General features: G+C 37.1%; 1 protein-coding gene across 3 annotated transcripts in view; it reads left to right on the top strand.

The window, feature by feature from the left end:
* LOC106637926 (KH domain-containing, RNA-binding, signal transduction-associated protein 2) overlaps nucleotides 1-25,644 on the top strand; it is a 154,207-nt gene that overhangs the window by 84,376 nt on the left and 44,187 nt on the right. For all 3 annotated transcript variants that reach the window (XM_089593741.1, XM_014350904.3, XM_089593740.1), the window contains exon 2: nucleotides 4,801-4,922. In XM_089593741.1, coding sequence (XP_089449867.1) covers nucleotides 4,801-4,922 — 122 coding nt within the window. The remainder of the gene's footprint in view (nucleotides 1-4,800; nucleotides 4,923-25,644) is intronic.

Below are 25,644 nucleotides of genomic sequence, written 5' to 3'. Positions count from 1 at the left end.
AAAAATGACCTTAAACTGAAAGATGCACGATTGACTATTTATCAGACAGAACGAACACCGAAGTGTACCCGCGTCAAAATAACAAAACACGTAAACTTCGATAAAACAAAACGCAAGAGAGCCACTTTACAAAATTTAGTAAAAGCTCAGGTCGCTTACTCGGTCGAGCAGAGTGGTGTGTCGGAGGGAGGGGGAGGGGGCGCTGGGCTGGGTCAATCCGTATACATTTACAAGAGCACACATGCATCTTTTAAAATAAGAGAGCCGGCGAAGCAAATGCTAGCGGACAGTGGAAAGACAAAGTACAGGACAGGGTGGAGAGTACAGCAGAAACGACCGGAACCAGGTACGTGTTTATCAATAATCCAGTTGATAATGCGCACACGAGTCGGGGCTCTCTGGGCCGTGGCTGTTTGCTGCTTCGCGCTCGCTCGCTCGCTTCCCCGTGCATCGATGCACGAAAACGTATTTGCTCGCGCACGCCATGGGAATATCTATAGATCGACCCATCCGAATATGCGCCCTCGTTTTTCCTCTCCATGTATCACTTATTGCTTTCGACTATTCCTTTTTTGTCAAGGGTTGCTGCTATTTTACGGACGAATTTTACATAAGGTCTCATATTTATTTATGGTAAATCGTGCACATACATTTTGTACGACATTTTAGCGATTTGGGTGGAATGGAGGTGCAGCAAATGTGTGATCACTGAGTTGGTTTTTTTTTTTTTTTTTTTTTTCATTTTCCTGCACCAATGACAAGTGATTTTTACGGGCATGCTTCCTACCACCTCTATAATGTTTATCCTAACCTAATCTGTGTATCCCCATTTTTTTTGCAAATCCTACCTCCCAAGTATTTTTTGCAGCCCACAGCTCTTCTGACTCTTCTTTCCCAACTAAACTAAACTTTTTTTCCATCCCAATGAAAATCTTGTAATAAATAGTTACTATTTTGTCGCAAAACCATTTTACATGAATCATAACAATATTATTTGCAAAAATAATCCTTAAATGTAGGGCTGATAACAGATGAGGATGACAGGATTACAAAGCTCTCTCTCACGTAAAAAAAAATAAATTGGAAATCAATTTCACGGTAGGATTTTTCATACGTGGCCGATGCAATCATTGCATTTTTTCGTCCATTTATCTGCATATAAATAACCTATAAAAGTTTTGGTATCCAGGTTTCATGCGAAATATATCGGGATATTGGAAGCGCAAAATAAAATGCCCAATGACAGTTCTATTAAAACATTAAAATGCTTTTCTCGAACTGCGGAATAGTTTGGATTAAAATGTGAAGCAATATATTTCTTGACAAGTTTTTTATCGCCACAGTATTGCTCTCATTGAGGAAATTTATTCAGGTTCATGGCCTATTGTAATTGTGTGATGAACTAAACTATTTTCTGGTAGACTCTTATAATATTGGTAAATTTTTGAATGTTTTGTGATTTTTTATTCATTTCGTGTTTACGAGTGTAGTCTTGGCTGTGGCAATAATGTATTGTATTATTTTGTTTGTTTTCATACAAATATTCCATTTAATACATTTGACATAGTATGCGTACTAATTGTCATACAACTAGAACGTTCCTTTTTCTTCTATTTTAAAATAATAATAATCAAGAAAATTACATAAAGAGATAGCATTTTGTTTGTTCATCTTTGATTTAACTTAACGTAAAATCAAATTCTACGTGATTTTTATTGAAATAAAAAAAAAGAATCTTTATGTCATCATTTATTTACATTGTAGTGTTAACATTATTGAATATTATCTTTAAAAAACATCACTATAATTGATAGCAGCATAAAATTGGTCAGTTCATAAAATCTAAATTGTTGTGAAATTCTACTTAATATACTTGTAGATTCGCACTAAATACCTTTTTTTCCTTCTTATAACACATTCTACCAGCAAATATTCAGCACGTCTAAAAGTTTTTCGTTTTCGCTTATGTTGGTATAGAAAATCGTTATGACTAACTAAAGTAACTTGCTTCTCAAAATTAAAATAAACATCGTTCTAACTGTACTCCACTATTTTATTACCGCTATGCGGATAATACCGTCATTGTGCATACTTAAGTCATGTAACTACTGCAATTAATATTCTTGACAATTGTAACAATTCCTTGTGGTTTACATATGAGCTACAAAACAATAATAGTATTATTTTTTGACATCATTTTTATACTGAAAAATTCCATATTATTACTAATTAGTTTACAAAAGAAACGTCATTATCTTGTACATTTCATTTTTTCGCATCATCTACTTGCGTATAAAAAAAATTTAAAATTTAGTTAATCGTGATGTTCTCCTTTCTCACAAATGCTTACATAGAATGAATATCCAATTTCATTTATTAACAAACATAAAATGTAGAGTAATTTGACACTTCTCCAAAAAAATTCTATCCAACTTGATTTTCGTCCAACGTCTAACTGTGAAAAATAAGTTTGGTTAGAATAATTTTAAGAAAAACTCGTGCAAAAATCAATTGTTTGCCAATTTTATATTTCTCACGAAGATGTCTTCAGTGTCTTTTTATTTTTATTTTAATCGTAGTCCGTAGATATTTATTTTGTATTAATAATACACAAAATTTTAACAGTGTGGTAATACTATTACTATAAAAAAAGTAAAAACGATGATATTCACAAACAAAAGCTCAAATTATTCAAAGATGCTTTTTTTAATTTATTAAAATTCTTATGACATAGTTATTATAATCAATTTGAAGTTTTCCTAAATAACATTTTCTAATGAAAATTTCATGTACCTTGTATACAATACATACAAATAATCCAAACAAGATGTAAAGATATGAAATACATTTTTCTAAATGGATTACCATGTAGTGTTTGTACAATCTTTAAAAAAAGTAGTAAATCAACTAAAAGTAATTTAATCAGACAAGAGTACTTCGGGAACATGAGATGTACGATTAAAAAGAAAACAAACAAAAATGAAATATGGAAAAAGTCAAACCGCATGTACCGCAAAAAAAGTTTGATATCGATAAAAGTGTAAATAAAAAAATACTCGTACGTCGAAGAAAAAAAAACGAAAATAGTGGTAAAGAAAAGAGTTGAAAAAAAAATAGCCAAAGAAAAACAACGAGACTACAAACACACGTATACACCCACCCCAGCCGTGACGTACACACGCAGGAGCGCGGGTGGTGTATCGAAAACTCTATAGAAAGTACAAGTACATCCCGAAGTATTTTAAATTCCTGGCTCTCCAGCTCCACAAGGCGCGAAATACTGAGCCTTTCACCAGACTTTTATCAGTAGTTGAACATGCCCTCTCTCCCCTACTACCAGCCCCCCTGCCTCCACCCACCTCTCACTATTTTCCCCGAGTACAGCGGAAGCGAAAGAATTGTCGTTTGCGCCGTATTTTTTGTGTGTACTACTTTTCCTCACCACCTTTTTCTCTATCAGCCATTGTGATTTCGCACCGGCACCCTCTACGACGCGAATCAATGTCTTTTTCAACCCCACCCCAAGCGTGAGCCGGCACCTCGGGTTTTTCCTTCTTTTTCCGCGCACCATTTTCATTTTAAACCCCTTCATTGCGTCTTATCGCCCGCTAGTAGATGCAGGGACGTGTTAAAATGATAATGTCCCTGCGGATGTACCGAGTCGAAGTTTGGCTATATTGCATCGGGAACGACTTGGAAATTGGGTTCGGGAGAAAGAGAACGTCGTTTCTTTCTCTCAACAAGGACAGAACAATTTCTGCGTGCTCGGGAAAAGTTTGTCCTCCCGTGTGAGTTCCGTGGGCCCTGAGTTGTTTATGCGAGACTCTAGCGCAGTTGTTGGTTATTGATTTCTCACTGAAATCGATGGAAAAAAAATTCTCGACTTGCACTGTAAGTAGGTACAGTTAGCATAAAAACAACAAAAGCTGTAGTTTAGATAAAATGTTACGTTGAATCGTGGTAATACATAAGTATTTGTTTTTACACACCTGTGGTTAGAGTTTCAAAGTAGTTAAGTAAATATTTGATTTAGAAACCCTATGACAAGAAACTCTGTAAAACGGCTGCTACTTCAATATGTAAAATTGAACATTATTTGAGGTGTAAAAGTTTAAAAACAGCGTGCGACTTGTGCCATACATATTTTTTCAAAAGACCCGGCCGTGCTCATACTTGTCAGTTTATTGGCCACCAGTGTTTTTCTATTACCCCAAAGTTTACTTTACGAGCGAGGTCCGGCAGCCGGAAGCTCGATGTTGATAATACGAGGTACAAACAACGATGTACAGGGTGCTCGGGTGTCTCGAGAGCCATCATAACTTCTTATCATCGACACAATAATCCGGCCAAGGTTTCAAATGGCTCGGACAAGGCGCTTCCTTTTCAATAACACGAGGTGTCTGGTGTAGCAGTGGCGGCGGCGAGGCTCCCGGGAGAGCTCGCCGTTTACAACCCCGGAAAGTGATATGATTCACGAAGCGTTAAATCCCATTTCGGTGCTTTCGGGCCAAAAAGACTCGCTCTGCCGCCCCCGACGGAAGCTCGGGTCACACGCTGTACTGCACGGCGGATGGAGAAGAAAATACCACTAGCTGGTCTTAACTGCTCTCTCGTCGTGTCACGGGCCATTCCTTACACTTACATCCTCCGCGCGTATATCTCCTAAAGCCCGATACAACTTCCTTTTTTTCATCCATCTCTTCGGTGGTAGCCGTCTATAGTATGCCTTGGCTCACTGGATAAGCAGTGAGTAAATTAGTTGCTGTGTGCTTAAGATCCCTTTCTTTTTCGCTGTTGCAGAGATTCAGAAGACCCAGGCCAGTGGGAGACCGATCAAGGATTTCAAATATGTCGACATCTACCGCGAGAAGCCGATTAAGGTATCGGTTAAGGTGTTGGTACCCGTCCGTGAGCATCCCAAGGTGAGTACTTGCTGTTTACTACGTCACTGCTTATGTTTACCATAGCACAAACAATAATTTGTATTTTTATGCTTGTCAAAAATTTGTTACCAAAAATATCTTGAAGTTAATTTGTTCAAACATTTATTATTATTCAATGAATTGAGTTTCTACTGTGTGAATATTCATAATTTTTAGGTATGGGAAGATCGATAACAAACTTTTTGGTTGTAAATTTCTAATGTACGCAATTTTACTTCGCAATTTTGCGTTACAGCTGTTTACCTACTGTACCTTACTACGACGTTGTGAATTTTAAACTCTTTTTCTTGTTTTTCGAACAAAATTTCAATATAACTTTATGAAATAGCTGTGTTGACAGTAAAAATTACTGTTCTGTAACCATGACTACTGGAGGTATTCCATCGGATAAAAAATTTAAAAAATAGTGATTTTTTATTTCTTGAATGAGATCTTGATTGTAATTAGCTGCGTACTCGATGATAATATTACTTGAATCATGTTTCAAACATAGTTTTTACATTTTCTATTCAAACAAACCCAACGCATCTGTTAAAGTGTCAGTCTCTTGTTGATACTTTGCTATAATATCACGATAGTAATTATTATTTTTTTGCTATCAGTGAATGGTCATTTTAATAGACTGTACTGTACCGTACGATCCTGATAATTTCCTTTTCAAACAGAATAAATAACTTTGATTACTTTCAGAATTTCTCTGACATGTATTGTAATATAAAATTTCATTGTATTACGAAACGAAACAAAGCCGGGTTGATGTTTTATACATTTTTTTTTAATGCTTTAGTTACTTTTCATTAGTATCATCAGTTCTTAATCATAAAAAACGCATTAATTGACGAATAACATAATCAGCCACACTGTAAAATTAAAAATTACGTAATGGTACGACAATGCACCTATTAATTGTTTAAGTACACAAATCGACTGTTTTATAAAGAAATTAAAACCGAGTGCAAAAGATAAAATATTCAGTATCGGGGTACTTTAATCATGTGGTATGATTTGTCATAAAAATAACAAAATAAATTATAGGTATAGCATATTTATCACAGTCAATATCATATAAAAGTGAGGTAGATTTAAATTGCCATTACTTTAAATCTTGGTAAAATTGCATGATTTCAGTATAGTTAGATCCATTCATACAAGAATTTATGTCGGATCTCTTGGTACTGGTTCTTAAAGTTATTTTTTGAATTCTGAACAAATCCAAGTCAATGTTTTTCAAAGTTACATAAAAACACGATTTTAGATACTAAAGATATGTTACCGATGAAAAAAAATTGGAAAGGTGATAATAAAAAGAAATTAAGTTTTAATCGGTTTTTCTAAATATTTGTTCCAAAGAAATACGTGACAGCTGTTTCGGTACACTTTAGCTTCTTTAGACGAATAGCGCTGTTATACTACCTTCGGAATAAATGTATATGAAAATCAATTAAAACTAGATTTGTTTTAATTATCACCTTTTCATTACAGTTTTTCATCAAGTGAACACCAATTCAATTGATTACTTGAAAAAAATTGGACATCATTTAATCTTATACTTACAAAAAGATAAACATTCATGGAAGACACATTTCCGAGGGACGACAAAGCCTTTCCTCACATCAGCATCACTCGTCCTAATCGCAGTAAAAGAGCTCGCGTGAACTAATCCACCGAATCGAGAAAAAAATAAATAGGCGCAATTCGTCCAGTCGAAACGAAACCTATTAACAATCGGGCGCGCGAAACGCCATGACGAAAGACCCACCGTCTTTTCCGGCGGCTCTTCGCAAATCCCGCGATTTCTTACGAGCTTATCTCGGCCGAGAGCCACGGCGGGCTCTTCTATTAATTATCCCCGTGGCTTACAGCGACGCTCAACGGGGCTCGAAACGGCCACCCACCCCTCGATTGAAACTTGCTTCCAGCCGCCAATTATGGCCCACGCCAAGGTAAACTTTGGAGCTCGGCAACAAGGACGCCGTGTAGTACCACACACGCTGCAAGCTCTCGATTCAAAAAAGCCCGAACTCGCTTCGCAGCTCGTGACCCGGTGCACAAAAAAAACACGTACGCGTGGCTTTGCGACTCTGTTTGCGCTGAAGTTCCCGTAGAATCGGCTGGTTCCGAAAAAAAAACTCGCGATTGTTTCCAACTTATCCGTCGATGGCGCGGATTACAAGCCCTTTTTTTCTATGCGCCGTGTAGTTGTACACCGTATTGGTACCAGGACGTACTTTTGCCCTTCCAGCCTCGTGTTTTCCCCGCATTTACGTGTGAACGTATGCTCGGACAAAGTTTTTCCCGAAAAATTTAATCGTCCTGTCCCGCGTGCTCCGTTTACTTGCATGTAGGGCTTTAACAATACTCGATATTAGTCTTGATATCGTCTTGTCTTGTCTTGAAAATCAAGACGATACCAAGACAAGATTAAAGTTGACGATATCAAGACAAGATCAATACCTCACATGTCGAGACTTCTTGTCTTGACGAGACTTTCTGTACAAGATCTTGAGTCTTGGTCTTGAAAAGATTTTTTAAATCTTCATTTCTCAAATGAATCGTAAAAGTCTGGGAGACGGAAATAATATTAAATAGTGAAAATATATAATCGGCATAAAATACAAAAAACAAACAAATATAGTACGATGTTTATTTATGCGACTAGATAAATTATTATCCACACTACAAGGTACATTGTATCGGTATCACATAAATATAATCGAGAAGAACGGAAAAGTACATATAAAGTCAAAATGCAAATTAGATGATAGGAATATAATTTTTAATCATAGTATTTTTAATAAATTTTATTTTTTTAAATCTTATAGTATATATTCTATCGTAGAACAGTGAAAAAATAATATTTTAAAAATTAACTTTGCATATAGCTTGTCTCGAATCAGAATGCATCCACCTATTAATACATATAAGTGCTCTTATAGCGTCGTCTTTAAGGCTGCATCTAGTTTTTGTAACTACAGCTGATCCTTCCGAAAAAACTCTTTCTGAAGGCACTGAAGTGGCCATAATGCTAAGAATATCCCTAGCCATTCGAGATAAAATAGGATATACCCCACTCTGAGTTTTCCACCATTGCAATATATCTGTATCCCTGACAGCCCTAGGTGAATGTAAATAATGATTTATTTCATCATCCCATTGACTAGAATACTTTGGTTTTTCATATAGAGCATCAAGATTGATGCAATCCTCAGGAACATTACAGCTGTCATCTAATACATCGTTATTTTTTTCTTTATTAAACTTATTATAATAATCATTTCTGTAGATATTTTTAAACTTAAGCATAGTTTGTTTTTTCATTTCACTTCCCCATTTTGAATAATCGAAAGTGATTTCTTTATGACGAGGATCCAGCACTAGCGCAACGCAATATATCCAATTGCACTTTTGATAATGTTTAATAATTTTGTTTCGTCCAGCTTGATAAGCTAATAATAATTTTTCATCTACTGAGCTTCTTTCTTGTTTTTCATCTAAATTTTTAACAACACACTCGATCTTATCTAAGAGCATATTTAAAGCTATAACAGCTTTGGGTAAGATTACGAATTTTTCTCCGGATATTGCTTCTGTGATCTGTTTAAAAGGTCTTAGAAATCTTAAAATCTGATCAATAATGCTCCACTCACTACTATTTAATGAAAATACATTTAACTCAGTGGATTTTAGATAAGTATCACATAGCATGATTAATGCGGGCTTCAATTTACATGCAACTTCAAGCATATCGCTGGTGCTATTCCACCTAGTTCTTACATCTAGCGTAGGTTTTATAAACTCAATACTTGTAGCATCACAGCATACTTTTAATTTTTTTTCGAGACTCTCTCCATGTCTGATTTTAATAAATAATTTTCTTATCTTATAAATTACGGAACCCAACTCATCTTCACATCTTTCGTCGCTTTCGCTATCAAAACTATTTTCGAAACCATCAATTACAACATCATCATTATCATGAAAGTTAACATTCAATAATTTTAGAATATCTTGTACTCCAAGATTCAAAATATGGGCAAAACATTTAAAATGTTGATTTTCTGTGTCAAAATTAAGCTGATTGTGTTTCATTAAAACACCAAGTTCACGAATAAATGAAGTATTTGCAGAAGCGTTATCCAACGTAATACCTTGAATTTTGTTTGAAATATCAAAACTTTGAAGAGATTTAAAAAAAATATTAGCAATGTCAAAACCACAATGCTTTTCTTGAGATGGTATTATATCTAGTGCATTCGAAATAAACTGCCACTCATCGTTGATAAAATGGATTGTAATTGCATAATACGACGATCCATTCGATGCAGTCCAAGCATCAATAGTGAAAGAAAACCTTGAAGAGTTATTAAGTAACAACTTTTTTAAATTTGCTTGCATCTGTTCGAATTGCGAAATAACTTTTGATCTTAGGCTATTTTTTTTGGGAGTGAACTTCGATTCAATTGCATGAAAATACTGTTGTGTCACATCGTCGTCAAAAAAATTAAGCGGTAGGTTCTTGTAAGCAATCCAACAGGTCGTAAGGCGATCTTGTTCATTTTCTGAGATCTTGTTCTGAAAAAATTATTATTTCATAAATAAAAATCGAGATAAAAATACAACGATTTCATTGCAAAAAATTAAGGATAGCGAAATTTCGTATTTGGTCAAATTACACAACGTGAACATTAAATCGCATTTAGATAAGCAAAAACATAATAATAACTATTAGAATCCAATAAAATTAAAACTTCGCGTCGAGTACACGTAACCCATAAGACGAAAAGTCTGTGCGTCAAAGCATGGCCTACAGACTACAATCACACGTCTGTAGATAGAGTTTTATTTTTTTTTATATAATACTGCTATATATACGTCCGGTTCCTAAGAAGGGCAACTATACTCTGGGCTCTGGGCACTGAGCAGTTGGAATAGAGAAACGATAGGGGATGGGAGGCCTTGCTTATATTACAGGGAGAGAAAGAGCGGGTGATTAAGCAATTTGGCTGGGCAAAAGTCGCCCGTCCCCCTCACGAGGAACAATGCGGGAAATCAAAGCACATGTACAAATTTAGGCTGCGGACACATGGAGCAGGAACGCTTCAGCGTGACGTGCGCGGCACTTGAACCTGCGAGAGCTAGTGATAGGTCCGTGTTGTCGCATTTCCGCGCACCTCTCGCTCGCTCTCATGGGTTCAAACGAGTGGCGCACGCTTCACGCTGCAGCGTTCCTGCTCCATGTGTCCGCAGCCTAACAGTGGTGCTTGCCCGAAAAAGTCGTACCGGCCGGGAATCACGGCCCTCCGCATGTGGCCGCCTGCGTGTCGACCCACGATCGAGTCGACTGAGCCTCCGTGCGCTCTTATAGGAATAAGTATATACTTATAGATACACTTATGCGCGTCACGGCACGCAGCGCTAGGACATATAGGTATAACTGAGGCTTCAATGTGCGACGCGAAAAATAAAATAAACAAAGGCAATACGCTGGGTACAATAGGGCATCAGCCTCAGTGAAAGCGAATCGAATTTTCCCCTTTTTTACATGCACAGAATAAAATCGTTTTTACATTTAAATAAGTTTTACTCACCGTGAAACATGATTCCAACGTTTTTTGTCCGACACATCTAGTGTTGATCTCATTTGTTGCTTTTGGTGGAAACATCGTATCAAACTCTTGTTTATGATGCAATTGCAGATGTTTTTTCAAGCCACTCGTATTACTATTCTTCATTTTAATAGGTTTCTGCACACATTTTTTTGCCTGGCACAATAGACAGATACCTTGTTTTTCTCCATCAGCTTTTTCATATTTAAAATATGAAGAATAACCAACTTTTGGGTTTTGGCCTTGGGTGTTGGTCGAGGAATCATTAGTAACACTTGCGTCTTTTTGACTTGACATTTTAGAAATATTTGAATACCATAAGCACTTAAAAAAAGAGGTTACGATACGTCTCACTTATATCTGCAGCGTAACCCAATTGACTCGGCGTTTCGAGTTTCGAGCAGGTTCCGTCGGTACAGTTAAGTAGGTATCTATAAGTAATGTATAGGTAATGTGAAGTTGAAAGGTTGGGCTTTCCTGATTGGCCTACCGAATCGGGCGCAGAATTTTCGTAACGAATTTTGCACATGTATTGAATGGAGTAAGCTTATGATATAATCAAATAAAAATAAAATGCTGAAGTAATCAACAAATTTTTTTACTCTTACAGCCGCTTTAAAGGAAGTAGAAAATTTTTTTTTAATTATTAAGATACTGTTTTATAAATAAGCTAAAACTGTACAATTATTAAATAGAAATATACGAGTTATCGACAAAAGTTACGTGGAAGAAGCCTACCTTGCCCACTTTGTGTTTAAATTCTTTAGAGTGTTCCACTTCGTTTTTAATTTATAAATTTAAAAAAATCCATATGTACCACCCCCAACAGACAGATAAAATGAAGTAAATAAAAATTTAAAACAATTTGCAAATTAAAACTACCTGAGCAATATTAACTTTAAAAAGGTATTTTTTGAAACCAGTTTTTAGAAAAACACCAATATTTTCTCGACAAGACCAAGAGTATCGTCAAGACAAGACGATACTTTTTGACTCAATATTTTTTCAAGACCAATACAAGATTACTTGCAATCGATATTTTTCGAGACCAAGACGATATGCACTCAAATTCTCGTATTGTCTTGGTCTTGTAAAGCCCTACTTGCATGCCCGTATTATGCAGGGGAAAAACTCGGGACTTGGCTCTGTTTTTCGTACACTTTGCATAATGTTTGTTCGAGATGTTTGCGCGGCATTATACCGTCGTCTGTTTTCTTTCTTTCGAAAATACAAACGTAATAGTCCGAGACTGTACGGTATGTGTTTGTTTCCCCTGGGTAAACAACAACTTTGCGTTCTTATTAATTTTTCGCAACGACATTCAAGTTTCAGGAAAAAACGAATCGCTTCTGCCCCCCTCACTTTCCTTATCTAGTTGATAATTCTTTTTTTCCATACCCTAACGTTCGACATATCCATTCAATTAACGTCGTTATATTATGTACGAAAGCATATAAAGTTACTTTAAAAAATTGTAACTGTGATGTATAAATTATCCATGCAAGATAAGTAACTAATCAAACATTTATTTTTGAAAGATAATGTTTTTCGGTTACTCGGAACGGTTAACCGAAGCAAACTGTATAATGTCCGAGATAGATGTGAATTGTCATCCGAACAGAAAATGAGTTCATTTGTTTACAACAACAGAAGTCATAAGAGGTGCTACCCTTTTATCGACCATGAGTACTAAAAAAAGTTAATTTCCATTTATTGGATTATTTACAAAACTAAACTTAAAACATTTTTCAAATGTTTACATTTTTGATTTAACAGACTAAGACAATCAACAGTATACTGGACATTTAACCCACAGGTTAAATATTATCTTGCAAATGTTCGTCATTTACGAAATTCAGTAGAGACAGACGTGTAAGGTAAGACAAGGCATCAACAGGTGCAGAAATTAAAATGAACTAACTTGATCTCTATTTATTGTAAGGAATGTAATTTTCATAAGGTATGATTTAAGAATATAATTTCCCGCTTGTAGATACATTATATATTAGATTTCATATCTTGAGAGATATCACAAAAGGATATGGGTGGACTAAGAGTGCTGTAAATAGTACCTCTATCTATTCACTCCGAGCCGATGCAGAGGCTGCTCCCTTTTGTATTAGATATTTGACCGTAGTTCTTACGTGTAAACAAACGGCTTAGAGCATGCATTCATGCACATAGCTGCTTATGATTGGCAGGCTCACTGGAAGAGACTGCTGGGGGGAATCGTCGTTCTCTTTCTAGCCTGCTAATCACAAGCAGCCACATGCTATAAGGCTTTTGTTTACATCCAAAAACTTTTGTAAAGTATCTGCATCGGCTCAGAGAGAATATGTGTCTATAAATTTGGTGATGCTTATATATTACTTATACCAGTGATAATGTAAAAAAAAAAACTCGTAATATGTCATTTTGAATTTGCAAGTACTTCAATAAATAAGAAATTTAATGTAATACGTTTACATTACATTGTTAATGTTATCGTTTTTGTCACAAAATGGTAGATTTCCTTTTGAGAGAGAAAACTGGAACTTCCACATGTACGTATGACACCCAGGGCGAAGTCAAGGGTATTATAATATATTATTATACCATGCAGTATGGGTATTATACCAAGTACGTGCGGGTGTTCTATTTACCTCACGTGTAAGAAATAATTTTTTTTCCATGCCTCCCGTGAAAGTTCGGCATTTTTTCTAATTTCGAAAAAAAGGATCAAAAGTGTAACCATAAACTCTCGGGTAAAAAACGTATTTGCTGCTTATTAGGAGAGTATTTTAGCTACATCTACGTGGAAATTGCCTCCCAAGCTAAAAGCGAAAGTGGCAGACACCCAGAGGATAGCAAAATATTATATGCCCCACGAGCTTGGATGCAAATTTTTATCCGAAAGGCAATGTGGTACTTCTGCTCCTGGAAAATAGAGGAAAAAGTCGTAGATCCGCTGGAGGTGTGCAAAAAAAATACATTTAGAAGTAGGTATACGTAATAAATCGTAAGATTAATTCACCCCGTCACCGACAGACAAAAAACCAAGTTAATTAAAAGTGAAGAAAAAAAGAGAGTCCAACCTGCATGACAACCTCGCGAAGTGAGATTGAAAAATTAATTCCAGAAAAATAAAGATCGCAGAGGAAAAAGTGATTCCGTTGGTAAAATAACAGACAACGTAATTCCCCGTCTCCTTCTGCGCTTTTCCGAAATCCTGTCATCATACGAAGCTGCTCGACCCAAGCATCTCTCTACCCACGAGATGCGAACTGAAACGTAAAAATTATGTAAGCCGTTTATTCGCGCATTCTTCTTCCAACCCTAGTCATTTATTTTTTCTTTCTCGCATCTTTTCGTCTCTTTCTGAGCACATTTTTTTTTTCAAAGCTTAAACCCAAGGCACTTCAAGCTGCCGCAAATTTTAATTTTTTCCGTCACCGCGCTCTCGTCCGTGTTACGTATATATGTAAAGAACGAAGCTTCTAGCTTTGGTGGCAGTGGTGGTTGTACAGGACGCGCAGGCAATGTCGTTGAAAAAGGGTTGCAAAATTAGCATATTATAGCATAACGTGGCTGCAATTTCGAGCGGAATTAGCTCTCTCTCTTTCTCCTGTCGACGTACATATAAATACACGGGAACCTATGTGAGCGCAAGACACAGTCAAGCAATGCAGACACAGAGAGTCGGGAATTCGTGAAAAAACAACAGAGTTATTGTCACCAAAAAATTCCACCTCTGGCCCGTCATGAGACTGAAAAAACCGTCTCTCGCTTCAAGGGTGGATGAAACGCTCGGCTGTAAAAAGAGATATACAAGCAGTTAGAAGTGCGGTATATCGGAATGGGACTCAAGCAGGGAACGAAGGAGCGGATGCGCCGAGTATTCGCAAGCCCGTGAAATTCTTCCTATTCCACCCCAGTTTTTTCAGCCTTTCCGTGTACGTCTGTTTACGAGTCGAGCTTTGCTTACTGCGAAACGAGGGTTGCTTTAATTTTATTTTCAGCTCGAAGCTACGCGCCCGAGCGTTTATTGAAATTCAGCTGTGTGTTTTCTCGAAACCAGGTAGCTCTTGAGCTCCAAAGCAGAATGAATGCGTGCACGTGAGCTGTGCTTGTACATCATACGATCTAAAATAGCAATTTTCAAGCCTACCGGTTCCAGTACGGGGTTAGGTGGGGCAGCCGCGGGTTTTTTATCAGATTTTTGAAAGTGCACTTTTAAAGTAGACTTTGTAAAATGTCTCCATTTAAACGCAAATATCAAATTCAATACGGCTCCGTTCTGAATCACATTCCTCCCGCTCTCTTTTTTCCTCTCGACGACTCTGATGTACGTTTTCGCGCGCGCGGGGGCATGTAATACGCATCATGAATAATACGCGGGCTCTCGAAAATTCAAATGCTCAGCGGCCGAAATGCAAGGAGGGCGGCACGTGCTGCTCCTCATCCTCAAAAATAAATTTTGAATCCCGATTCAGTGAGAATCTTGAAATTGCTTTCGCACGCGTGGACCGTATGATCGTTAAACATTTTACTTTATTCCGTTGAATTTCAGCAGATGGGATCTTCATTAAAAGTTGAATTTGGGGCGAGCTAGTACTCCACTTGCTGCTGCTTGTCTTGAGTGTTTACTCGGTGCAGGAAATCGTCACGTTCAGGAAAGTTTATATAAATCGCAAAAAAAAGGTATTTCTAGCAATTTATCTCAAATGGTCAAAAGTGTACTCTTATAACTTTGATCACTTTTTTGTTATCGTTTCTGTATTTCGAGTTACTGAGCTGAGTGCACTTGATTGATATTATTATTCCAAAGCACACAAATCATTGTACTACAACAGCGATCATAATTTAAGGCCTCCGCTACCTAATCTTGTTAACTACTTCAAGGGTAATCAATAAGTGGGTCCGTGTGGTTCCAGAGCAAATACACTTGCGCATGTGCATTTATACCCATGTATACGTACACACATATTACATCTCTATACGCTTGGCCAACCCGAACTCTAGAGGAAGAGAGACGTGCGCGGGTCGTACGTGCAGGCGTGTACCACAGCACAGAGATGGCACTATAGCAGCCTCGTAGATCCCAAAACGGCCGGCCAACTGCTAAGTTTCCGACTTTGATTAATCGTCCTTGGCATTCAGTATGCAGTAAACATAGAGAGAGGGCTAGATAGAGACGTACCACTTTGTGTATACACTATGCAGGTTTATGGACTGGTGTACCCCTGCAAGCTTTCATCCAGGCATTTCTGACTACGAGGACGATGATGATCGATTAACCGATTGGTCAATGGGTAGCTCAGGATCCCACTGGCTGGTTGTATATACTGTTGTTGTTGCCGGCCGAAGTACAAGGGGATGGATGGACTTGCTTACCCCCGAGCCATGGTGGCTCTAAGCCTCTTCTCTTCTCTGCTCGTCTTTCATCTCTTTGTATCTGCTTATAGTTCATCTAATGAAGCACTTAAGAGACTCTATTTATCTACTAATTATTGTTAACTCGCTTCTTTATGAATGATCACTAAATCTACTTATATTTCAACGTCTTGTATTTTTTTAAATCCTTAGATTTTCACGTACATCAGTTTTCAAACCTTTACGTGCCCACACCATTGTTCTTAATACATCTTCCAAGTGTTTCGGTATCACTACATGTATTATAATCCAAAGTAAAGTATTTGCCCCGATACACGATATAAATTATTATTTAACGCAAAACAAAAACAATGACCAAACTTCACTTTATTTATTACTCCATTAATGCTTTAGTAATACATAATAAATCTGTCTCTTATACAATTTTTTTCGGACAAAGACCACAACTATTTAAAAAACTTAACAAGCGGTTCTCCAACGCACGTGTGAACCCTTAACAATGCAATAGCTGAAACCAAAACGCCATTAGGTAGGATTCAAATTCGCTGCCATTCCGAAATGCCTGGCATCCACGCAGTCGTTATGCAACCAGAGTGCGCCCGGTAATAGCCGATGGATGCCCACATCGCAAAACCACAGAAACGCTCATTATCTCTCGCTCTCGATCTCTCTCTTTCTATCTCGTGGACTGGGCATTGTGAAATGAGCTGTAAGTCGATATAGATTCGAGCTACCATCTTCTCCTGCTCCTCTCCACCTTCCCTTCTCTTCCTCCTATCAATCTCATCGCAATCTCGGGCTCCCACCTCCGCGCTATAGCGTCTCGTGCCACGGATGGCTTGGCTGGTCATTAGCGGTAATATGATTATCGTTCCACGAGGGGCGAGAAGAAGGGTAGGAGAGACGGAGGCCGTATGACCTTCCAATTCCTGCTTCCTCCCCAGAGCAGAGACAGCATTCTCTCGTCCTTGTGATTAATGGGAACCGCACCAGAACTCTGGCGACGATTTCGCCTTTCAACCCTCTGCTGGTCTGGTCTTCTCTTACTGCTACTGCACTTGTCAGCTAAGAGATGAAACAGAGGAGGCAGTGGTAAATAGCCGCAGACGCAACAGTATTGTCTGCTGCCCACAACTATGGCAAGCTCGCTGTCAGCCAGTGTAGGTACACATGAAACCTGCGTTCCATGCGTAGCCCCTTATCGTTACTCTTATACTTTTCTCTCTCTCTCTCTCTCTCTCTCTCTCTCTCTCTCTCTCTCTCTCAACATGCATTTCTCGCTGTTTCAGTGTCGCGTATGCTAACTTGATTGTTGTTGATGTGTTGTTACGTGTTACGTGGATTCCATCCTGTTATTTTATACGTCGCGTACGTAAAAAGTTAAAATGTGAAGTTTTTACATTTGAATAAAGTATAGGTCTATTATCTTTCTTGTTTAAAAGATAAATGTATTAGTTAACGTTTGATGTATTTCAGTGTGTGCCAAAAATTGAAAAGTATTTGAATTTATCTATCTTTAATGCAAACCCCATATGTATGTTTTCTTTATCACATCATTCTATCACATGATTATCTCTACTGACAATCTTCTTTACTAACTGTTATGGGCCTACCCTAAGCATAATTTTCTCCTAGATTCTGCTTGTTGACAAGTTTTCACGATCTTTCCATCGCTAAGAGGTTGATGGTGATTACACTTGTTATAACATGGCTCTTTGATTGTATGGTATGTATAGGTGAGTTTTAGTGCTCTTACTCACTTAAGTTAGGCATTTCCCTATTTTTGTTTTTATCTATTATGTAGTAGCGTATCTTTACTTTGTGAAGGATTGTGGATTAATTACTCGACATAAGGTGCCTTTATTTCATTGAGGATTTTCTTAAAACTTTTTGCATCGTATTTCCAAAGAAATTATCATGCCAGTCTCTTTTTAGCTGAAAATATGTATAATATCAATTTCAATAAGATTAGTCGTGAGTTTTTCAAAGGTTAATACACATTTTCTTACGAAGGCGTGCAATTTACGTGTCTAAAAGCTATTAGGGGTTTAACTGATACCATTATTTCTGTACGTTTAAACAATAGGATTATTTCTATTCACCTCATATCTATTTAATCTCTCAGTTCTCAATAGGTTAATCATAAGGTGGCTTCGAACTTCATGTCATAATCATATTAGTTTATGGCTAGTGTTAATTTTCACATTTTCCTATACCAGTCTATTTGGTGCACTCAACCCAAAATCCGTTGTTGACTCCTTTACAGAAGGTTTGCCAACATTGACTTTAATTTCTTTTGATGGCGTTTTTACTCGTATTTTCTATCTAGAAAGCTGTTATTTCTCACATTTTTGTTCAGTCTCTGGTCTGACTTCGTCCGTTGAAGAGGTATCGGTGTAAGTAATTGTTTTATTAATTCCATTATTTCCAGTACTAGGCCGGATGTTCACCATCCTTCTCTTCCTTCTTTGGCATCAAGATCTCGCTGGTGCTCTTAAAAAATAGTGCGTTTGCATGGCCAGCCCTTTTCTCGTTTCTGAGTTTGACCATCTGGATTAAATTGGTACAAAGCCCTGATCAATTTATCCTCGTAACTATTCCAACTTCAAATTCTTTTTATTACAAGAACTAACAAAATACTTGTTACACTCGATTTGGTTGTTTTTACACTTCTAATTAATGCTTGTGCAATATATTTTGTGTAAATATTAATTCAAACTACATTCTAAAACGTATACGAGGTGTGATCAAAAAGTAAGGTGACTTTTTGAATTGCGCGCGCTTTTTACACTCTAAGTTAAAAATTTTCTTTTTATTATGTTGGTACACTAGTCACGATCATATGTTCATAGTTTTGACTATATAGCATGTGTTGTTTTTATGTGAGAGACTTAAAGGTTAGACTCGTGTTTGCGTACTCGGCGATTTCTTTTTGTTAAAAATAATGGAGCAAAGAGTTTGTATTAATTTTTGTGTGAAAAATGGTATTAAGTGCTCAAAAACTCTTGAAATGTTGACAGTGGCCTACAGTGAGTCAACTATGAGCGAAAAAAATGTTTATAAGTGGTATAAGTTATTCCTAGAGGGCCGAGAAAATGTTAATGATAAACCTCGCTCTGGGCAGCACGTCAAACACCGACGAAACTGTTCAGAAAGTGAAAGAAATGGTGCTAAAAGATCGTCGAATCACGATTAGAGAAATAGCTGATGATCTTGACATATCGTTTGGCTCATGCCAATCAATTTTGACGGATGTTTTGGGTATGAGACGTGTATCCGCGGACACCATGATAATGCACCTGCGCACAAGTCGTTATTAGTTAGTAGTTTTTTGGCCAAAAACAGTACTTCCATCATACCTCAGCCACCATATTCACCAGACTTGGCCCCCAGCGACTTTTTCCTCTTCCCAAAATTGAAAAAGCCCATGAAAGGACGAAGATTTGCCACAATTGAGGAGATTAAGGCTACATCGCTGGAGGAACTCAAAGCAATACCCAAAATAGCATTTCAGAAGTGTTTTGACGACTGGAAAATCGTTGGCACAAGTGCATTGTATCTGAGGGGGATTATTTTGAAGGGGATAACATAGTTTTGGATGAATAAATAAATATTTTTTTATAAAAATGAAAAGTCACCTTACTTTTTGATCACACCTCGTACTTAAATATATTGTAATTTGTAGTGTAGGTATACTAATGTCTTCCTATTTCGTCGCGCATATATTAATATACACTTTGTCTAATGAATTACGAGTGATGAACAATCAGGATTCTAAAGTAAAAGCAGAAAATCTTTGTTCACCAAAAGAAAAGGAAATCAAGACCCAACGTTTCTCCCTTTATTTCTCTTTCTCTCTGAGCCTCTCTCTTTTTCTCTTGACGATGCCTTTATTAAAAAGCTGAGAAACAAGACGTGAACTTAACTTGCTGTGACTACTATAAGCTATATTGCGTAGTCACCGAGTTTTTGCCTATCCCCTGCAGTTCTTTTCGCATTAGCCTTTGTACTACGATCTTGCTTTTTGTTTACACCGGAATTTTTCCTTTCTCCTTGAGTAGAGCACGTAAATAGCCTCCAAAATCCCTCTCCTCCTCTCCTCAACATCTAAGTAATGAAATGTTTGGCGTTTCTTTGACGATTTATTCGTGGATTTACACTTCAACAACTATAATTTAATTGTACAAATTTTAATTAGCCCAATTATATTTTTGAAACGCATGAACAAATACAAATCTGGTTTTATTCAAACACTTCAAAAGATCTGTATTGCTATTGTCGTTTAATCACTTTGTCTTGCATATGAGTACCAGTAATTTTATTACTCGACCAAAAGCGCCAGCCATTATAAATTATTATGAAAGGATATCGACGTAATTACCACATCAATGGTATTTACCTTTATCTGAATTTATTCATGCAAAAGATCAAAATCTCCCTCTTTCTCTCAATTATTATTAAGTGATGAAATATACCAATGAAAATGTCAGTGCGTTTGAATATTTCAAAATTTTGCAATCATCAATGATGAATAGCCATCGAATATAAATCATTAAATGAAAAATCTGCAAAAGCGTCATGTCCATTGTTTGGAAAACCGAGGCAACCGAAACGCAGAAGCCAAATAAATCAGAGCCGAAATTTTATCGTCTATCGCTTTCACATCAAGCCACACGGATCAGTAGAGACCGTCAAGCTTCGCATTGATCAAAGCGATATATTCATTCTCCGAAGTACGCACGCACGCTCTGACTAGAATCCTATGCGATGCTTGCCTCGTGTACCGGGTAATTTTAATCTCAGCTCGTGTGTACATGTATAATCTGAGCCTCGCAATTTACGAAAATGTCAATTCCGTGCGTGTTGTGTGCACGTGAGTGTTAATGTATACATGCGTGTGAACGCGAGTGATGTTCAAAGGGAAGTGCCATGTGACACCAACGTACCTTTGGGATGGCTCATGTCTGCAATACTAATGTCATGCAAAACATCCCCCCCCCCCACGTACTCCAGCCTGAGATTGAACTTTGTGGCTAATCGATCTGCCGTTCCTTCGCATTGTGACTTGGATTTTTCTTTGCTTATAATCTAATTTTTAGTTCTAGTTTTGGTATTATATTGAAAGTGTTTTTGCTTGTTTATTTTAGAAGGGATACCTAACGAAATGCTGTCCACTACATTATACTAATCAGTCATTTTGTCTATTTTTCCTGCCTTTTTTTAAATAAAAATTCAAACCGTATTCTGTTACTGTGTTGTATTTCACAGATTCAGTAAATTTTTTTATTGCTTAGAAAAAATGCAATCACAGTATGCCGTGTACCCAAAATTTTTCGCGTATTTGGATATCCAGTATAAAGACAGAACTTCACAACACAAGCAAACTACAGTTATTTGATGCGAATCTCAATATAATTCTCTTTCGATTTCACCATATCTATTGACTTTATCAAAACACACACGCGAAAGTTCGTGGAAGCAATCTACTAAAGTAATGTAAATATAATCAGAAAGATGTTTAAACAATTAAAAACAAAACTTAACACAACTTTGGTGTACGAAAACGTAATCATCGTTATTAACAGTAAAAAAAATGTATTCAATCGAACCGTAAATAACCCTATTTTTTTCGATTTTTTCTGCTCTGTTACCCACCCTCAAACCAAATCGACGTTTCCAATCTTTCGATAAGCGATGAGGATACGAATTTTTGTTCATCCATTAATAATAGATTTTTTGGAACATATACTTCGTCATGTTGAAATGAGATTGGGAACAACACATTTTGTGGAATTCACAGTGAAGAAGATGCGGAAACTAAAGCTCCCATAATCCTTGTTATTGCACTCCTCTGGATGGCGTAATACGTAAAGTAAACTAGTTGGATGAGAGGGACAAAAAATCCAAACAAATACAAAAAAAACTGTTGCACATAAAAGTAGACAAAAAGAAGATTAGTAAAAAAGAAAGGACCTAAAATAGAAAAGGGAGAAAAGGAAAATAAAGAGCTCAGAGCGGACATAAGGCAAGGATTACTGCGTTATTAGTGACGCTAGTATTATTTTATAAAGTTCTGCTTTTTTAGCATTTTATAAGGACTAAAAAAAAAATAAAAAATTCCGTTGCAAAACAATAGAATAGGATTCATTGATGGCTCTTAAAAAAAAAGAAATCGAACAAAAAGTGTGAAATAGACGAGTGCTCTAGTACATTTTACCGTGATAGTAGTTCTTAATAATTTTTTTTTTTTCTATCTGCATAATAATATAATCTCGCACTTAGCATCCTTTATATAGTTTGCTTTTATAACGCATGACGCTTTTTTTTCAGAAAATTTTTTTACGGAATTTCATACAAATATTTTGCATAAAACTATCATTAAGGCCCTTCTATTAGAATTACCTACTTTTCTGAATCTTTTTGTATTAAAAAGCTGTGATGATAACTGAAAAAGCTTAAAATGCTTGTCGCAAAATATGCTATAAACGTAGTGACAGTTATTGTCGTTTGTAATCGAGAAATTTTTAGAAAAAAAAGAATAGTCGACACTTGTATAACTACTCAATATTGAATACATTTAACTGTAGCTGTTCATTATCACAGACACCTCAAATCAGACGATAACAAATAAAAAAGTCGAGCTTTTCTTTTCAAAATATAACATTAACGGTATATCTTAACCTCACTTTATCTGCCATTTGAGCGAGAAAAAACATGCAAAGCACGAACAAAGCTTATTGTTGTAAACATGGGTCGGGACGTGATAAGAGTGTCAGGAGATGCGAGGACTACTTTCACAAAGTCGATACTTATTTCTCCATCGAAAGGCTGATAAGTGTCATTAATTTCGCCTCCCGACCCCGTCTCCTCTCGAGGCCCGTCCCCTATATATCAAATGTTTTTCCATCAACCACGAATCTCTGCAGAGCTCAGAGTGGCCCAAGCTCGTCAAGAAAGCGATCGAAGCTTTCTTCGCCCTTGCAGCATTTTTGCGGCAAGATTTATCGACTCTGAACAACTCGGGATTTTCGTGCTGGCTTGAAAAGAAACTCCCAGACTTTTTTTTCCCCATTACTGCTGCTGGAGCTTTTTAGCCCCCCCCCCCTCGTCTCGGTAATTTGGAATCCACGAAGAAATTGGCAGTCTGTAGCGAAAAACGTTAATTCATCTCACGCGAGCCGGTGAGCTAGGCACGTCGCCAGACAAACTAGGCGGAAAATCTTTAGTGAGTAGGTATATACACGCATAGGGGTGCGCTGGTTGGGCGATCACCTTTGTCCCCCCCCCCTCTTCCATCTCCCCTTTTCCGCGGTACAGAAAAAAGACCTCACGAGATCCGGGATCCCTTGAGAACTTCCATCACGTCGCTGCTGATTGCGGGTTAAATCACTTCGATCCACGGATATTATTGGCTCGGTGAGAAAGTAATGAGCTTTTTTTTCCCAGTTGCTACTCGATCATTTGGGAAGCTTCAAGACAAATCTGGTGTAAGAAGAAGTAGTGAAAAAGATTAAACGATCGAATGCATGGGTAAGCTTTGCATGACGTCCCAGTTTCTCTACTACTTTTTTGAATGACATCCTAAGAGATGCTCATCATGATGATAGTCTGCGGTAGTAGTTTGCATGAAAGATTCAATTGAATGTCACTACTTTACCGCAATCCCAGTTGTTACTACTTAAAAGCTTTTATAGGCTATCCGAATTGCGGGAATCAAACTTAGAATCGACCCTTTAATGAAGTTAACAATTCCTTTTCGATTATGTTTTGTCCGAGTCGAAAACTACGGTAAATCGAATCGCGTAGTTCATGGTGCTGTGCGATATGTGCGGCGGGAGAGAGTGGATAAACTGTACGGATTGTATTCTTCGATTCCGCGGATGCTGCGCTTGAACTTCAAAACTATTTATGACTCGCAAAGTGGGTCGTGGATGTCAGCGATGCTACTGGTGATGATGATGGTAATGGTGCTTTTCATTCTCCGTCCTGTTTAATCGTATAGTCGAGTGAATGTTTGAAAAACACCTTATCCGCCGAGGCAGACAACTAACTCGTGCGGTCCCCAATAATTGCGCCATCGGCGAATTCCTTGGAGTCAGCCGAGAGTCGACCTCATCATTCGACTCGATTGTTCGTCACTCGTTGATTGCTGCTCGAGTTATGAATTTCTCTCCATCTCTCGAATTACGACGAGATACCCCCTCGATCTCCTTCGTGGCTTTATTTACCCCGATTCGCGTGATCTGCCTTCCAATTTTCGTTTATTGGCAAATATCTGTGAATGCATCGCGTACAGTGCACAGCGTTTATCAACAAATTGCATCTGGAGGGATAAAAGCAAAACGAAATTCCCCAAAGCTTTTACGGATTCATGGGTCTCACGTTCGTGCGTATGTATTACTGAGTACACAAGTAAAAGATGCGGGTGGCGGTGCAAGGGTTTGCCTCGACGATTTTTCAATAATTTTCATTTAAATTTCTCAAGAAAGCAATTCCGAGTGATCGATCTTCACGAATTCTCCTGTCGTTCCTTGTACACGTACACTTCTATCGTGAAAGGCCCTTCTCCGCAAAATTTTTTTTGCCTTTTTTAGGAATACCGAGCATTCCCTCCTGCCTTTACCCCCTCCCCCCCCTCCCCTGTCAGTCTCTGGTGTTTTACCGTTTTTTCTTCCTCTTTGGCTAGCTTATAAACTTTTATCAAGTTTCCAGCTACGTAATTTTAGAAAATTGAGGTCCAATCCCAGAATCTTGTGGACTAATGAACTATTTAAAAAAAATTTTGGATCCTCGCAAGTACTTCCTCGTTGGCGTTTCAGAATCCAATCAGCGATCGATTAGTAACGAAATAGTAATTAAAGGGGGTACTTGGCTCATGAAAGGATTTAGATACCCCTAAGAAGATTGATCGAGAATTAATAAAAATTATTAAAACTATTTATCTAATAATACATATTAGAGTCTGATATAATGGCATCTCAAATTTTATGGCATGAATAGAAACTGAAAAATTTGATGAATATTATAGCATAAGTACCACAAATAAATAAGTTTTTTAAGTTTTGTTTGAAAAAAAATTTCTTTTTGAATGAACCAGTCAAACTGGTAACCATACTTAATTATAGTAAAAAAACAATCGTGCATCTATACTCTTTTTCTGATTAAATTTGAATTGAAGGTGATACCAGTACTAGGATTAGTTCATCTCGGTGTTAAAATTTCATAAAATCATATGTCAAGTGTCTTAGAATTCCATCAAATTTTTTATATTCAATAATGTTTAAATTAATCTTAATATCATGTTGATTGCGATCAAATGAAGTACAATTACTAGTAACTAATTTTTTACAAGAACTATTGAAATTGTTATAAAATCATTTTTAAATCATTAAGATTTTATGCAATCTGATGTCACTTGGACTAATTCTTCTTTATGACAGTTGATAACTTTTCAAAATAATTGGTAAAAAAAATCGATTAACAAAGAAAAAGGAATGCAAAAACCGCTGCTGCAAAATCGCATGCACGTATTTACATTCGAAATACGAAACACAATAAAATCATCTGGGACTAGAACACAGCAGCGCATAGGATACAGCTATACTCGCTAAATATTTAAATAGACGCGATCAAATTTCCGCACGATTTCCAGCTCGGTCTCCTTCAAATACCTATATTTTCGCGAAAAAAGTGGGAAAAATTGGAGAAAGAAAAACGAACCT

Source organism: Copidosoma floridanum, unplaced genomic scaffold, assembly GCF_036245765.1.
Source record: "Copidosoma floridanum isolate Cflo_tuat_1 unplaced genomic scaffold, Cflo_Japanese_pri ptg000020l, whole genome shotgun sequence".
NCBI classification, from domain to species: domain Eukaryota; kingdom Metazoa; phylum Arthropoda; class Insecta; order Hymenoptera; family Encyrtidae; genus Copidosoma; species Copidosoma floridanum.
The sequence above is the reverse complement of the archived record's forward strand: the minus strand, read 5'-3'. Positions and strand labels throughout refer to the sequence as shown.